This window comes from Panicum virgatum, chromosome 8N (assembly GCF_016808335.1).
Source record: "Panicum virgatum strain AP13 chromosome 8N, P.virgatum_v5, whole genome shotgun sequence".
Classification (NCBI taxonomy): domain Eukaryota; kingdom Viridiplantae; phylum Streptophyta; class Magnoliopsida; order Poales; family Poaceae; genus Panicum; species Panicum virgatum.
Window position 1 is genome coordinate 34279225 of NC_053152.1, and position 18282 is coordinate 34297506.

Sequence of the window (18282 nt, forward strand, 5' to 3'; positions counted from 1 at the left end):
TCAATCCACGCATAATAGCCACAATCCCCGGGCTTCTACACTCAAATTGCACAGCAAATTAGAAAATCAATCGCAGATCAGACTAAAAACAAGGGTAAAACCTAAAAGAAAGCTTACCAAACCTGAAGGGCATCTGTAGTACCTCCGGCCGGGGTTGTCGTCGCTCCATGATGTCCAGCAAGGCGCCTTCCTATTGCAGAGACACTTCACCGCCGGGGAGTAGTCATACGGGCCTACTCGGTACGGCACCGGTGACGTCAACCTCTCCTTCTCCTCACCTCCTCTACCTCTGGATGACGATGCGGACCACCATGACGAGCGCGTGCTTGATGACGCCAGGGCCGCAGCCTCCCTCCCTCCCTCCGTCGCCGGACCGCGCCGCCATCGCTAACCCAGGAACCCTAGGTCCGCCACGAACCCTAGGGCCGACCTAGGGATTAACCTTAGTGGGCTCAAACTATATTAAACCAAACATTCAATCAAAATTATACGAACTAAACATTATTCCAATCATTATAGATTGACTTTTTTACCCCTTATACAAAAAATTAATCCCGGAATAGCAATTAGCCGTCATATTCTTTTTTGCGTCGGCCCCATATGAAAAGGAGGTATCTGTTGCATACTGGCCCACAATTTAGCATGCACCTGGTGCATACTAGGTACCTCTCTTTTGGGTACCTCTTGGTACCTCCCTGCGACGTGAGCCATCCATTTTGCCCCCAAACATCGGAAAAAAAAATTGTATAAATGATCATAGGAAAAAATTGTTAAGATAATCTGTGAAAAGAATATGATCTATCAGCTAGCTAGTTAAGAAATGCAAACATGTCCTAGACTGGGTTGTGACTCTGGCGATGCAATTGTGATGATAATCCTAATCTCCGGTCGGGGACACCTGGGGCTTGTGTGATTTCACCAACATCACTTATTGTTTTAAGAAATGCGATATTTATTCCTTTTGACCCTTGTTGGTTAGAACTCTGGATAAGCATTTGGGCGGCCTAAAGATTCGGAATGAAATACAGTTGAACTACAATGTTTAAATAATATGTTAGTATATTATTTAAATGTTTCATCTAAGTGACCAATAGGAGTTGATGAATATGCATAGATGAAACTCAAATCCTCTCAGTGGAGTTTCATTTTTGTTTCAAGACTCTTGGTAACTGTTTACACCAAGTTTCATCCAATGAAACACTATTATTCTCTTTCAACGTAAACTCTTGCACTGGTGTTTAATAGCCATAATTTAATTAATATATTTAGGACAAGTATTAGGCTCTAAGCAGGCTGAATACTGAGGTGGAAGAGAGAAAAGTGAAGAGAGGAGAAATGGGTTGTAAACTTATAGCTAGCTTCGACAGAAGAACTAAAAAACTTTGTAAGAGAGATACGTGGGCTATATATTAATGGTAAAGAGCTAACTACTATACGAATGAGCTGAGAGATGGGCCGGCTGCAAAGATTCTTGTAGCCAGCAACCAGCTATATTATTAGCCTTGCTCTTACAACCATATACGAACAAGGCCATCAATTTTAGAAAAAATGAATTTTTACATCTTGCTATTGCTATATGTAAAAACTTGTCATCAGGGATATCAAATAAGAACACGCACACAAAGTTCTATAACAGCACAGGATAGTGTTTACGAACTAGAAAGTCTTGCATCTTTTTTTTTTGCCTCCCGGCAATAAAGGGAACACATAATTAGTTAATATTTCTGACTATTGAAAAGTGTTGTTTCTATATGACGGCGTCTTTAATAAGAGTAAAATACACAAGACTAGATGTCCACCAACTTGTAAGGGTGTGTCATTTAGGTACACGAATACTAAAAGTGTACTTTTAGATCCATCAACTTGTAATGTGTATCACTTAGGTCCCTAAATTTTGAAAATATAGGTCTATAAATTCTGAAAGGCATTTTTGGGTCCATGAACTTGTAATTTGTGTCACCTAGATCCATAAACTCCAAAAGTGCATTTTTAGGTCCATAAAATTCATCCATTAGTAGTCAATGTGTCAGTGTTTTTACCGTCAGCCTACATAGGGATACCCTAAGGTAGGAGATTATTTCGCGAGGGATCGCCGGATCTAGAACTCGAAGGCACTACTACAAAAATCTTAACCGAGGCGGGCAAAAACGATTAACCGAGTCATTTTTTGCAATCGCCTCGGAAGAAAGGTTTCGGCAAATGGCCTATTTTCTGAGGCGGTTTGATTCCCGCCTCGATTAATCAAATAGAAAAATAAAAATAATAAAAAGCCCATGGACGAGCCGTTGAGCCCATCCACGGCACACCAAGCCCATCGCGAGCCTGCCGCTGCTACGAGCCACCCCCTCCCCTCCCCCACCACCACGTGCCGTCCATCGCCGTTGGGAGCCCTCCTAACCATATCCGTCGCTGTGGGGGCCCCTCCTCTGGTCAGATCCGCCGCTGTGGTGGGCCCTCCTAGCTAGATCCGCCACCGTGGGGGCCCCACCTGGTCATGGCGCCCGCTCATCGCCGCAGCGTGCCGCCCTACGCCTGCCCGCCGCCACTGCCAAGTACCACCGGGAGGGAGGAGAGGGCACCGCCGGAATGGAGGTTGGGGTGGGGGCCACCGGCCGGGAGGGAGGCTAGGGAGGGGACCGCCCTGCGGTATGGAGTGGAGTGTGGGATGGAGGGGGCCACCATGGGGAATAGAGGAGTGACGGAGGGAGAGGAGAGGAGGGTCCCAAACCCTAACTCGAGTATATATATGGAACTCTAGTAATGGGCCTTCTGGGCCTTTTTGGGCCTCGATATTTTCCGAGATGGACCTTATAGGGTGCCCGCCTCGGTTAATCGATTAACCGATCGTTTGGTTTAGAACAACCGCCTCGGTTAAGCTATATTAACAAAGGCGGTCATTTTAAGGGTGCTCGCCTCGGTTAATCCATTTTGAGAGGCAATTTTTTAACCGCCTCGGTTATTAAAAAATAACAGTCTCGGTTAATCAATACCATTAATCGATGCGGTTGAAGTTCCTGCCCGCCTCGGAGGTGTTTTAAAAAGGTTGCGGTAAATCATTTTTGTATAAACGCGAGGACACAAGCACAAATTTAGACAGGTTCGAGCTGCCAGAGTTGTGTAATACCCTACGTCTTGTTTGGGGTTCTATATATTGCATCCTGCGCTTAGGTGTTGTCTTGCCTGTTAGCTCTGAGTTGGTTCTGCCAATCTAGGTAACCCGCCGTCCTTTATATACTCTAGGGGGTGGGATACTAGTTGGTTACATGATAGTGTCCTAGTAGGATTACAAGGTAGAGTCATAGTAGGATTACGGGATAGAGTCCATGTAGGATTACAGAGGAATCAATGTAGGAGTTGGGGCTTCTTTCTTCCTTACAGATACTCGGAGATCTATCTCTGGCAAGCCCCCGAGCGCTTCGTAGCCGAGCACTGCAAGCTTCCGAGTACTTCTGGAGTCATTTTTTAGTACTTTTCTGGCTACTTCGAGGCTATGTGGTGCTCTTGCTAGAGTAGATTTCAAGTCTTCAGAAATTTATCTTCTGTATGGGGTGCGATGAAACTTGCACTTCATATGGAATAGGCCCCGAGCCCTAAGGTTGAATCAAAGAATCAGACTGAGGGTTTGTCTTGGGTTTGAATTTTCTTTCCATTGTCTACCAAAAGATTTAAAAAATAACCCATCGATGACATGTATCCCGTAGCCCCCGAGCCTTGAATCAAAATCCCAAATTTGGAAAAAGAATCCAAAAAATGTGGCAAGCATTGTAGAATTTTGTAGAATCTTTTTCGCCTTCAGTCTTCACATGGGTCATCGTCCGAGTAGTTTTGCGAGATCTAGCCCTGAGCTTGCGAGCTAGGAGAGCTGTAGAAACCACGTCGAGCAGTTTTTGATGTCCAGCCCCCAAGCCTGGGAGCTGTCGCCTGAAAAAATAAAATGCAAACATTATGTTGCATAATGCGAAGTATTGAATATACCAAAATTTGCTGGGTGTAAAAATAAACTTGCTGTGCCAAGCCCTTGTTTGGGCCAGGTAATTTCCTCGAACAGTTAGCTTGTTACGTTTAAGCACCCGATCCCTAATAGCCATAGCTCATAGCGCAGGGAGCTGGTTACGTGCACGTGTAGGAACATAGGCGTATAGAAGAGTAAAGGTTTCGTGGATTATAGCATGTGCTACCGGAGTATGTGCGACAAAGAGAATGCGTGTTGCGCATAAAGTAGTTGGCGAGAGCACGTGTTGCAGCGCGCATGTCTGTAGGTGTAGCCACTATGAGCCTGACACAACTCGATATACCAAACGTGTGGGCAGCACCCTACGAACTCGATGTAACAAGCATGTGGGTTGTTTGTCAACAAACCCTAAAAGTAGTCGATTGTCATGTAGCCCCAGGGTAATTCCCTTCAAGAGACTTACCCAAAATAGTCGCTGATCCTGTGAGGAACATGTTAGAAAAAGGTATAGGTGACTTAGCTTGATTGAAGCCGACTAGTCAGAGTCGGTTCCGACTAGTTATTGATAGTGCGTGGTCCGCTCCCGATTAGTTTTCTAGTCGAGACAAGTAGTTGAAGTAGTCGACAGCGGGTCACCTAGCGTCCTCGTAATTGCCACCAGACCGCCGAGCATTCTCATGAAGTCGAACTAGTTGCCAGCAGGTCGACTGTGCCAATTTATCAAAGTAGTCGTAGCTGCGGTGCAAGCTAGAGTCTAGTCGTGTAGTCAACGTTGATGTAGTCATCGCTATGGTGCAAGTTGGGTTCGAGCCGAGTAGTCGAGCTCGCTGTTGTCATTTGCTCAAAGATCCGATCTCGAGCTTCGATGAATTGAATCCACTGTGTGGAGTGGATAATCTTGATGAAGAGGTCCTTCAAGCTCGACCAATGATCTCGACGATCGGCCTAATGGTGGGCGCCAACTGTTGGTGTTTTTACCACTAGCCTACCTAGGGATACCCTAAGGTAGGAGATTATTTGGTGAGGGATCTCCAGATTTAGGCATTGAAGTTAAACATGAGGACACAAGACACAAATTTAGAAAGGTTCGGGATGTCAAAGTAGCGTAATACCCTACTTACTATTTGGGGTTTTGTATATTGCGCAATGCGCTTGGGTATTGTGTTGCCTATTGGCTCTGAGTTGGTTCTGTCGATCTAGGTACACTGCCCTCCTTTATATACTCTAGGGGGTAGGATACTTGTTGGTTTCATGGTAGAGTCCTAGTAGGATTACATAGGAATCTTAGTAGAAGTCAGGACTTCTTCATCCTTGCGGATACGCAGAGATCTATCCCTGACAATGTGGTCACATACACACCCACAAAGGTTGCCCTAATATCGCTGACCATTAATATCTTTCAACCCCTCACTGGGAACCACTTTGATTTCACCCACTTCTAACGTTATCACGAGATTTTTTTGCTATAACACTCGGCACTACCATATCTAGCCACTCGCACCATGGGATATAATATCCCCTACGATGGTACACGTGTTGTTGAGTCCCTCTGTGACCTCCTCCACTTTTCCTAAGTAGTCACCCATCCTCACCACCCATATTACGGGGTCATATCTAGATCTAAACACCAAAATTCACCGATGGCAGTCCATAAGCCCCCTTCGAATCCTAATACATATCAATAACCTCCAAATAAGTCTTTCATCCCTCTCCCTCCTCTTCCTATGCTCTTGATTCGAAATCAGGGCTCAATTTTTATCCTGCTGGCAAAATTCTATCAACGTGTGGCCACCATGTAGATTCATGTTGGTACGATATCAATGCACGAAGGCTAGGTAGAGGGGTATAGACCTAGGTGACACAAATTACATGTTTGTGGACTAAGGATTGGACTTTCAGAGTTTGTGGACCTAAGTTACACAAATTACAAGTTTATGGACCTAGAAATGAAATTTATGAACCTAAGTTGATGGACCTAGGATGTATTTTGCTCTTGACTTTTTAATGGATTTTTTCCTTTTCACCAAGCTATGCCAATGTTCAATGCATGAGCTCAAAGAACTGTCAGATTTAGTTCTGGGGAACAACATATCTAATTACTGAGAATTTTTCAATGTTCGTAGTTTTCAACCATCATAACAGATGGGCGGCAAAATTCACACTGCTTAACTCTAAGTTAGTGAAAAGTAAAAAAATACTTTTGTTCTCTTTTTGTAAGAATTTTGACAAGTCAATGTGTGCGTGTGAGAGTTTTCGAGATAGAAATTCAAGTAGTGACAAAGACGTCAATCATGCTGCACTCTGCTTTCTTTGTATCCCATAGAACAATAAAATTTTAAAGAAAAAAATTCAACTTACTCCCTGGTAATGTCTGAATAACTCTCGAAACTATAACTTGGTTTAATTTACAACTAAACTATAACAATTTATCTTTTTTTTGTTTCTCCATACACAAGTTGAATTTTAATTTCAAATTTTCTAGGGTAGCAGTGGACATCATAAATTGTTAAAAAATTTTGAACTCCAATGATTGATTTGTTATTAAGAATATCTTAACTGCAATGATTATCATATACTATTAAAAATTTGTTATAATTTTTTAATCATAAATTTTCATATAATTTGAACTCCAATGATTAATTTGTTGTTAAATATCTTAATCTGCCAAATAATGATAAAAATTATGATGTATTTTTTCTAACAAGTGGTATGATGTGTACTATCATATTAAACTTCTCCTATGCGTGGAGAAATGAAAAAGACAAATTGTATTAGTGAGTAATTTGAACCAAAGAGCATAGTTTGGGGGATAAAATGAACCAAACAATAGTTTAGGAGATTTTTTGGACTTTTGCTATAGTTGAGGGGAGTAATTTAGAATTTTCCCAATTTTAAAAATTACTAGAAACATTATGATTGTTGACGCTTTTTCGGATCAACACACGAATGCGCTAGGTCGCGCGGCGCGAGGAGGAGCTCGATGTAGCGCCTCGTGCGTGGAGCGGTCAGACTGGCCGTCGGTGAAAACCAGCGACGGCCAACGAACGTTCGCCCGGGAGGGACCCATCATGGCAAGCGTGCACAGGATTGTTCTAGGATTGGCAGGCCACCTAGGACGCCTTCAAACATCGCGAAGACGAAGGATGAACAGCAGACGGAGGTTGGAAAAGTTAGAGTTTGGAGAAAAAGTAAAGACGATAAAAAATAGAAGTTGTATTGATTTTTGATCGATTGGATGCCTCAATCGGCCGTGACCCTTTATATTTATAGGGTGGGATGGACTTATCCTGCAAGGAGTCTCTTTTACAGATCTAAATCTACAAAAATCCCTAATTGTACTCAGACTCCTCTTGGACCGGTCAGACCGGTTGGTCAGACCAGTCAGACCGGTTGTTGCCAATTTTGGTCGTCAACATATACCCTCCTATTTTTTGAAAAAGCTTGCTTGCCAAAAAACAATCTTCTGGACCAAAATTATCTAAGGGCGATGATTAATAATACATTGGCCATTTATCTGTGCTAAGGGCGATAAACAATTATTGGCCATAACTTGCTCTAATCAAGTCGATGTTGAAACAACCTGTTTCGGCCGCCACACTTTCTTCACTGGTACAGCCTCTACCGGTTGCTCCATTGCTTCTTTCTTGCGTAAACATTACAGCCTTCGTTTTTTAGTATGAGACAAACCTGAGGGGCACCACCTCGGCTGTAAATATTTTGAATCTTGCTTCGTGCTCTTCTCATCCTCCTTGCTGCAATCAAGATCTTTTTTGACCAGATTATTGCTAGCAACAATCGGTCTTTGTGGTGAAGCATGATTTTGTTACATAGGAGGATATTGAATGTAATATGATTGCATATGCATCGTACTATAATCCATGGGCGTATAAAAGTAAGGATAAAACCAGGGAGCAATCGGCCCATAATGCGCAGCAACACAATCACCTTGGTGTGAACACGAAACTGATTGCTCTTGATGTTTCGATGATGACCTCATATCCTTGGCTCCACCTAGCTGCTTCTTTTTCTTCTGAGTAGCCCCTTGCTTCTCATATTTGGCCAAGAGTTCCTTAAAACTCGGCCTTAACTTGTTCTTGGACGGACTCTCAGGTTTGCTGGATGCACCGGTCAGACCGATCTTAGCACCGGTCAGACCGGTCGGGCCACCGATCAGACCGGTTGTCTTGTTGTCGGCCTTCGTCTTCTTGTCTTGCCCCCTAAGTGTTAAAGTCTTTGCTGCAGCTTGAGGGGTCTCCTTATGTCTCAGATTCTTTTCGGGCCTTTCATCACCAATGATTACATTCTTCCCCTTTGTCGATTCGGCTTGATTTGGTCGAACTAGCACTTTAGGATTCCTCAATTCAAGTGTGTGCAATAGGAAAGGGTTCTGATCAACCTGCATGGTAGGACGAGCCAATCATCTTTCATTAACAGCTGATTGAATCTGTCTACGCAAAACATTACAATCATTGGTAGCATACGAAAAAGTGTTATGAAATTTACAATGAGCTCGCCGCTTTAACTCTTCAAGCGGCGGTACAGTATGTGTCATCTTGATGTATCCATTCTTATATAATTCATCAAATATTTTCTCATACTTGGATACATCAAATGTAAACTTCTCTTCTTGTTGATTTTTATGAATTAGCTTAAGAGTAGAACATATATAAGATTTGGGCCGTGTTTAGTTGCGCGTTGTAAAGTTTTTGAAAAGGCATCTTTCTACATTTGAAGTACTAAACATAGACTAATCACAAAAATAATTACAGAACTCGTCTGTAAATCGCGAGATGAATCTAATGAGCCTAAACAATCCGGCATTAGAGGTTATTTACTGTAGCATTACTGTATCAATTTAGCATCTAATTACAGCCTAATTAGGTTCATTAGATTCGTCTCGCCATTTACAGGCAGCAGTCGCAATGTGTTTTTTATTTCGTCTAGATTTAAGTCTCTATGCAGGTGAAGGAATTTTTTTTGGAATTTTGATTTTTGTAACTAAACACGGCGTTGGATTGGGACGGCCAAATGAACTCAGTAGTATAAACATCTTTAGACTCATCGTCCGAACAATATGAATTGCAATCTAAAACATGCATACTAGAACGATGATGTCTATGAGTTTCTTGAGACTCTTTGCTTCGGCTTTCTATAGCCAAAGCTCTCTGATGCACCTGAGTAACAATGAAGAAATCATAGCCTCTAATCTTTCTTTGATATAAGAGCGCAAGCCATTAAAATCCAAATATGTTAAATCTTTTTCTGCAATATTCACACTAAAGCATCGGTTTTTTGTATCGCAAAATCTTCTTATATAATCATTGACAGACTCATCACGTATCTATCTAACCGATGTCAAGTGAGACAATTTAATCTCATTATGCCCACAGAAAAAGTGCTCATGGAACTTCTGCTCTAACTGTTCCCATGAGCCAGTGGAATTAGATGCCAAAGAAAAAAACCATGAGAAAGCGGTCCCAATTAAAGACAAAGAGAACAAAAGCACTTTCAACTCATTTACTGAACCAACTTCTCCTAATTAGGCAAGATACTGATTAATGTGCTCAAAAGTACTCCTAGTATCTTCCCCACTAAATTTAACAAATTCATGCAACCTAAAACCAGCAAGATATGCAACCGAATCAAATGAATTAGGATACGACTTTTGGCTAACATCCACTCCAAAGTTTTCTCTAAGCAAATTAGTCAAATCATTCTTATAATCAGCAAGCACTTTATCAAAATTATTTGAAGAATTTGGCTGTGTGGATGTGGGCACTTCGCGCTGGTTTGAAACAGTGTGACCGGTCGGACCGGTCGCTGCAACCGATCTGGCCAGCTGAGGAGAACCGGTTTGATGGACTGGAAAGTCGGTCCGACCGGTCTCTGCCGGTTTTGCCAATGCTGCATATATCGGTCGAACATCTCATCTGAGATAGGACCGAAAGGTGGCATAGAGCTCCTGGGGGGAACTTGTAGCATGTGTGGAACAAGCTCGTTTGTTCGGCTGATGCTTGCCGAACCAGGGATGCTCATAATAGGATCTGTATATGTCGGCATTACTGCTTGACCACTAAAATAACTCATCGGCAATCCATACTGAGATTGACTCATTGGAGATGCTGCCGATGGTTGAGGAATATAAGTCTCGGAAGTACCAACAGTAGAAACAGATGGGGGTTCACAGGCTATCTCTAGTTTCTTACCAGCCGCTTCTCTATCTTTAGAGCTAAGCCAATTAATCCAATGGACATCACTCTTAGCTAACAACTTCTTAACTTGTTCTAAAGTAACACCAGAAGATGATTCACTCACAGCTGGTGTTACCTCAATAGATGCGCTTGCGGATGTAGATGTAGTGGTAGACGAAATTGGCAGCGAGAGAGTCGGCATGACGAATCTCCTTCTCGATCACATCTTGCCGAGTCTTCCTAAAGCATGTGTCTAGCTGCTTCTTGTATTCAGCTTCCAACGCCTTGATCTGGTCCTCCAAAGCCTTACGGTGCTCCTCTGGTACATCATCATATTCAGCGTCGATGATGTTCTTGGGGTCGATCTTGGATGCAACTTCTTTGTTACCGGCCATAGCTGCCGATAAAGACTTCTTCCCCAGCGGAGTCGCCAAAAAGTGTGTTGACACTTTTTTGGGATTAACACACGAACATGCTAGGTTGCGCGGCGCGAGGAGGAGCTCGCTACAGCACCTCCTGCGTGGAGCGGTCAGACCGGTCTTGGGAACCGATCAGACCGGTCGCCGGTGAAAACCAGCGACGACTGACGAACGTTCGCCCGGGAGGGACCTGTCAGGGCAAGCATGCGTAGGGTTGTTCTAAGATCGGCAGGCCACCTAGAACGCCTTCAAACGTCGCGGAGACGAAGAAAGAACAGCAAATGGAGATTGGAAAAAGCTAGGGTTTGGAGTAAAAGGTAAGACAATAAAAAGTAGAAGTTGTATTGATTTTTCATCGATTAGATGCCTCAATCGGCCGTGACCCTTTATATTTATAGGGTTGGATGGACTTATCCCGCAAGGAATCTCTTGTAGGGATCTAAATCTATAAAATCTATAAAAGTCAGACCAGTTGGCTCTGCCAGACTGGCTACAGAGACAGACCGGTCAGACTGGTCAAACCGGATGTTGCCAATTTTGGCCGTTAACAATGATCTGATCACAGGCTTCTTCATTTCGATCTCGGCCTTTCTAGAATATAATGTCGTTGGTATCGCACTCACGTAACCTCTATTCTTTACCTCGAATATGGATGAAAACTCTACGTTGTCACTGTTTCCCTGAGAAATCACACCTCCATTTTTTCTAGTGGAAGCTACAAGACCTTTAATCGTGAAAGCATGGCCACTAATCTTTTTGCCTTATTTGTTCCATGTTTACAACATGGATAGTGACCTCTGGTTGGGGATCAGATTGATGCAAAAAAGCAAAAGAAAGGAAAGAGATGAGAGATGGGGTCATATGTGTTCGTAGGCAATCACTTTCGTTGAAGTGTCCAGATATCCCCCGAAAACAATGTTGGTGAAAATGGCTGTCCGGCATGATTTATGATGGATTGAAAACGTTAACAATTATTAATACTACTCAGTGTCATGGCATGTTTCACATTCACTATATATGTTATACGTAGTATGGTTAAACATTCATTCACATGATGCAGATATCATATTGCATCTTGTAAAAAATATTCACACCAAGCGCTAAAAAAAGCAGGTAGATATTCCTAAAAACAGAAATTGATGATAGGTGACATATATTACTTTATTATTGTTATCGTGAGGGCTTTGATTCGTGAATAAAAACTCAACGGATGAGATCTACTGTAGTGCGGCAGTTGCATCATGAGAAATTAGATTATACTCCAAGAAACTCTAACAAAAACTCTGTACTCTTTGAAAATTTTGCAAAGATTTTTGGTTTCAAATATTTTGTCCCAACTATTTTCTGTTGTCCATGTTTATGAAATTTCATAAGACTCATAAATCCCAGAAAGAAATATTACCCTGCATTAACCGTTTTACAGGGCACAAAATGTTAACCCAGCTGAGGTGTGCTGCCAGTGCAATAAATGTAACAGAAGTTCCTAGCCATTTTTATAAGCATAGATACATATTTTCAGCCATACAGAGGCAGGCCATTATAAGGTAACAAGCTCTAAGAAAGGGACGGTGATCATGCGATCGGAAGAAGGTCGGAAAGCTCGCTATGCCTTTCTCACTCCCTCACAACCCATGTGGGAGCTTTGAGCGCTTTCAGCCGACGGCTGCTGGAGAGCTACCCTTATACTATTGCAAATATCTATCTCATCACACGCATATTCCCACGGCCGTGCCATTATCTCTAGGGTTGTGGTCATTCTGTGCATGGTGGTTCGACTTACTTTCGACAATTAAAGGGGTGGGCCCAGGGGTATTCAAGGGTATTCATTGAATATCCATGATTCTTAATGATCAATGGTATTCAAGAGTATATATACATCCTAAAAAACGAGGGTGAAACAGCTAATTTTTTTGTAGCTTTAGAATTTTTGCATACCCATTTTTTTCTGCATTGCATTGAGGTAAGTGTAACGTTTTCCTAGCCATACTTGACATTTTGGAATCATGGAACTACTACTTGAACTGATACCAAGACCTTATTACAAAATGAGTATACCGTGGAACGTTTGGTCGACCTTCTACGCAGATTAGGTCAATACACAAAGTGCTTTGGCGTACGGATCGCAACGATCTTCACTAGCAGCTTCTCTGCACAGAATTGTCAGACTGGTTGGACAGACTAGTTGGACACACTGGTCAGACCGGTTCTTTAGGGAAAGCGGCAAAAATCTAAAACCACAAGCTCGAGAGGGATCCTGTCGGAACTAATAGATCTAGGGTTGTTCTAAGGCCGGCAGACCACTCAGAACGCCCTCAAACACTGTAGAGACGCAAGAAGAAGAACATATGGGGTTAGGAAAGCTAAGGTTTGAGAGACAAAAAGTAGATGAAAAATGATTTGATTCGATTTTGGTTAAACCTCAATTGGCCTTAACCTTTATATATATTAGCAGGTGAAGTCGTACCCCTCCAAGTCGGTTTACATAAGGATTCCTACTACAGATCTAAACCTACTCGGATTACATAGACCAGACCGGCCAGACCTGTCATTCCGACCGGTCAGACCGATTGCCCTCGGTATTTGCCAATTTTGGTTGTCAACACTCATGTTCCAACCTGTGCCTGATTTTAAACTTTGTAATATAAGGTTCATGTATGCTGCTTTGTGACTGCCTGTTTAGAATTATATACTGATGCTGCATATTTCAAATTCTCGACAATGTGTGGAAGGATGAGTTATAGTTCCTTAGGCATCTTTAGTGTCAAGATACTTATTTTTGCACACATGATCTGCCACAGAGATCTGCTAAATGTTTTAGTTAGATTCATGTGTTCAACATTTTAAGCTCAGTACCTCTAGCAAGTTACTGGTGGTCACGCAAAAAATATTCTGTTGATGTAATTGTCAATGTCATTACGCACTCGCCGTCATGGGTGTCAAATAATAACAGGAAATATCAAGCAGCTAGGCAAATCTACACATGTTAAATGCCAATCAAGATCATTAGTATTTCCTTGGCTTAATTACCAAACGGTTTCAAAAGGCTAGTGGGGTCAACATATTTTCCGCTACTGCTCGTCGAAAAGAAGATTTATCATTGATTCAGAAACTAATCTGGAGTCGCTTCACGATGCAGCTTTTTGCGTGCAGAAGCAGCGGAGAAGTTGCTTGAGACGGACGCTCGGTCTTTGGAGCGCACTTTGGACTCATCAGAACCGTCGAGATCATCAGCCATTTGGAGGGCTCGAGGCAGTCACCATGAGTCCACGACCTGTGGTCGAGAGGCCAGCTGTCTCCGGCAAATCAGCAAAAGAAAATCTCAGCTTTTGTAAAAGTGCACAAATATGTCACAAATACCTCGTATATTGCATGATACAGTAGTACAGTACAGTTACGCAAAACAGCTGCAAAAGTGCAAATGCACAAATAATTCTCTGAATCTTATTTGTTTTGGCACATACACAACCAATGCGTGGACAATGTCTATATAAGTTGGTCATATATATCCTGCGTGTCATAGGTTCGTCATGTTAAACACTCAACGTCCTTAGGCAAGTACTAATTAGTTGGATAGTCAAGTACTATAGATTGCATATGCCCAATAAGTAGCGATGCTATTTTTGAAATTTTTTTATTTTTGGTGGTTCGGACAATGGCTGGTGTGTAGTCCGGAAGAGCCACACAAGAACACAAGAGAATAGCATACATCGCCTAAGAACATGCGGCTTCTCTGAATCTCAGCCTGGTCTTCTGCTAGATAGCCGATCAAAGCGCCATGTGTTGGCCTATTTATTACCAATTAAAATAGAAACATGCATTTGGCCTAACTAGCTAGCATAGTCAATTTTTATGTACATCATGTGCTTGTTTAGTGAAATGGAGTTCATAAGTTTAATTGTAGTAAGGTTTGATTTGTCAGGCATAGATTGAGTCTAGTTAAGATATGGTATCTCCGTGGCAAACATATATATATGAAAGCGCCATCATAGCCTCCAACAGTCATAGTAAGAATCAATATAATACTATTTCCTCTACAAATTGATCCAAAACTGCTGTATCTTTTTTCCTCTCATCAATTTCTATAATTACTTCAATGTAAAATTTCACTTTAGAACATAAAAGCAGAGTTTTGACGGCTAATAAATTCACATCGGTTGCTGGCGGCCAACTGCGCCAGTCCAAATTGGTCATCATTTCTTGCTAAGTGCAACAAGTAGAATTTCCGGGGAGACGCATCCATAGAGATCCAAGATGAACATGGTTACAAAAGAGAGGTCAAGTGAAAGTGGAGTGCGCCAGGTGCAACGCAACATAGCGCGCGCCGGCGATCTTTTGGTGAAAGGCAAACTAAATCATGCCGGTCAGCTGGGCAGCTCCAGCCGTTCTTTGTCCGCCCCTAAAAGCCTATGCCTTTAATTTAGTCAAACCCGCATGACCCTTTTGGTCGCATGCATGAACAACTTTGAGAAAATGAGGGCATCAATTTTCATCCCTAAATGCCGGGGGAAGGCCAGCAACACAGTGCTAGCTTTGAAGACCTCCAACATTTAGGAACAAATAATGTCAGTGACGTGTCGTGGTGATATGGATACACACAATTAGTCATCACGCTTGTGTCCGGCGCGGCATACTTCGGTCATCTGCATTAATAACTGTCGGACTACTTCCGAAGTTACCCGCCATATGCACAGAAAAATTATTACCACTAAGTCATTTAAATATACAACAAACAGGTCGTAGATAATAGAGTTATTACCATTGATCTCTATGGCCATTCATTCCATGAAGAAATAAGGCTCCTAGTTTACATGTCGTCATCATATCTAGGTCAGCAACTTGCAGTTGGCAACATTTTCACGATGCCCTGCAATGAGGATGTGTGTCGGCACATTCTGTCATGCTGATGCTTTCTTCTTTCCTGTATTTTTCAGTCTCATGGCGGTTATTATATTCATCAGAAGAAATGGCCGAGCGTTCTATTGGCGTCCAGGGTGATACACCATGAGGCGGCGCCATATGAGTGCATTTTTAGCTGGTGCTTCCTTCCTAACACTATATAAACCCCCTCCAAGGTCCCTACTACGATCATTCTTTCAGTCAAGCAACTCAAGTAGTTGTCTCCTCTCTAACCATTGTGAAGAGGCGTCAAGTAGTGTAGTGTCAATCTTCAATCTCGGTCCATAAATCTCTGATCAAGCAAGACTCCTAATACACATACAAGCCAGCCTCCGCGTTAAGTTCCATATCAAAGCTACGATTTTCCAATGGCTGGCCTGTCTCTTCACCATCCATTGGCCTTTACCTTTGGCCTCCTTGGTATGCTATGCTGTCTCTCAATAGACCCCAATAGATTTTGTGAATTTCGTAATTTTTTACAGTTCCTGTTACTCTTTTCATCTTAATCTTCTTCTTCGAGCAAACATTTACACCTTTTATGTGTTTCACCCAGCCACCCTAATAGTTACTAATAGTAGTGCAAGTTTATGTCCTTACAGAAACAAATCAACACCTTCTTATGTCACTATACTATAAAGATTTCTGGCCATTTACCAAAAATGAGAAAATAGAAGACCAAACAAAGTTGGTACGGTCCATTCAGGATCTTTGCCTGTAGTGGTGTATCGTGACGTCACAGAGCATGCAAAGATCCCAATCGCTTTCATTCGGGTCGTTGCCAGGAACCTCGCCCTTAGTATGTCACAACTGCTATGCTTCATTTCTAATTATTCCCTTTTTCTTTCTTTTACGTTGGTTTTTATTGCAGGCAACATTATCTCATGCATAACTTACCTGGCCCCAGTGTAAGTCTCTCTCTCTCTCTCTGTGTCTGTCTCTCTCTCTCCCTCTCTCTTCTCTTTGTGTGTGTGTGTGTTTTCTCAACTGTGTGCATAGTCATGGCCCTTGCTTGCGTCGATCTGGTTACGCCGCTGACATTTTTGTGCGACTGGTTGCGTGTTGCAGCGTAAGGTGGTGCGCACGAGGAGCGTGGAGTTCATGCCTTTCTTCCTCTCCCTCTCCCTCACCGTCAGCGCCGTCATCTGGTTCCTCTACGGCCTGTTCATCAGGGACAAATACGTCGCCGTAAGCAACCTTTAATTTCCTCCACAACTTAAGCAGCTTTAAAGCTAACTTCTGGATTGACAACTGCCAAGGGAGGTCTCTGACAAATGCTACTTTAATATGTTGCAGCTTCCTAATGTCATCGGCTTCACCTTCGGTGTCATCCAGATGGGCCTGTACGCTCTCTATTGCAACGCGACGCCCAGGTTACCAGCCAAGGATGTTGAGGATAATGATGCGGTGGACGATGCCGTCAAGGTGCCCGAGCACGTCGTGACCATCACTAAGCTTGGAGCGCCGGCCGTGGAGATGAAGACCTGCGAGGTGCACCCCGTGGAGTCTCCGCCGACAGAGGGGGCGGCGAATCAGGAGGACGACGAGCCGTCGGTGGAGGAGCTGGAGAAGGCGGGGAACAATGGAAGCAATAACACCGAGCAAGTCTAGATGCAACATGCGTAGTCTGGGTCATATAATTGAAGGCTAGGCCAGGTGGCCAACCCCATGTACGGATGCACACACATAGATCGATGTCTATGGAAGTGAGCCAGACGAGAGGGAAGAAAGGGGACGAAGTCCTGGTGCATTTGATATTTGGTATAATTTCTAGTGCAAACCAAGGACTTCGTGCAAACCTACTAAACAAAGTTTCAAAAAATTCTGAAAAAAATCATGAATGTGCTTCTAAGATTACATCATCTATATATAAAATTTTATGGTCAAATTCGTCTTACTCTAGAAGTTACAAAAAGACAAATTTGAGATGCATTTGAACCATTATTGTTGTCAGAAAATTTGTCTTTTTTGTAACTTCTAGAGTAAGACGAATTTGACCATGAAATTTTATATATAGATGAGGTAAGCTGAGAAGCACATTCATGATTTTTTTCAGAATTTTTTGAAACTTTGTTTAGTAGGTTTGCACGGGTTTGCACGAGGTCCTTGGTTTGCACTAGATACGTTGCATTGATATTTATGATTAGTCCTTAGTCTGTTCCTGAAATAGTTCCATTTCTTTCTAATTAGTATATATGTCCAACACCTTCCTTGGCATGGCCGTTTATTTGATTATTATTCATTTTGTGTCAAGCAGTTAATCAGTTTCTCGCCACATTTCCATTATTTTTGATAGATGTACGTCTCCACCGATCCATTTTTCCCTCCATCTAAACCAAACTGAAATTACCTTGGCAGCCAAGAAATGTTTGGGTTGTAATGAGTACGGAGGGAGTGAATCCTTTAGGTGAAAGGACTAGCACTCTGTAACACCCTAATCTTCGCATTAGGAACCTAAATAAAAGTTGTTAGATTTATTGCAAGTATGATATGTTTTTATTCAATCTTGATTTTAGAACATTCATGGTGAATCTTGAATAAATTATTTAGTCATAAATAGAAATACAAGGTCACATATGTTTTTGAGCATTCATGCCGCTTGCATAGTTTTATTGTTTGAGTTTCAGTTTGAATTTGAATTCCTAGAATTTAAATTTAAATTGAATTGTTGTTCCTTATTTCGAAAGCTTTCCTCTTCTCTTTTCTTCTTCCCGTTCGACCCTGTCCACTCAGCCCACCTCCTGTTTTTGGCCTAAACCCCGCCGCCCCCTCTCCTCTCTCCACCGCTCCCCGCGCTCGCTACCAGGCGGGACCTGAGGAGCGTCTC

General features: G+C 42.5%; 1 protein-coding gene across 1 annotated transcript; it reads left to right on the plus strand.

Annotated features, from left to right (window-relative positions):
- Nucleotides 1-16339: 16339 nt before the first annotated feature.
- LOC120684972 (bidirectional sugar transporter SWEET14-like) lies at nt 16340-17066 on the plus strand. The gene is made up of 3 exons (XM_039966824.1): nt 16340-16363; nt 16524-16643; nt 16752-17066. The coding sequence occupies exons 1-3, from the start codon at nt 16340-16342 to the stop codon at nt 17064-17066; spliced, it is 459 nt and encodes a 152-aa protein (XP_039822758.1).
- Nucleotides 17067-18282: the final 1216 nt, after the last annotated feature.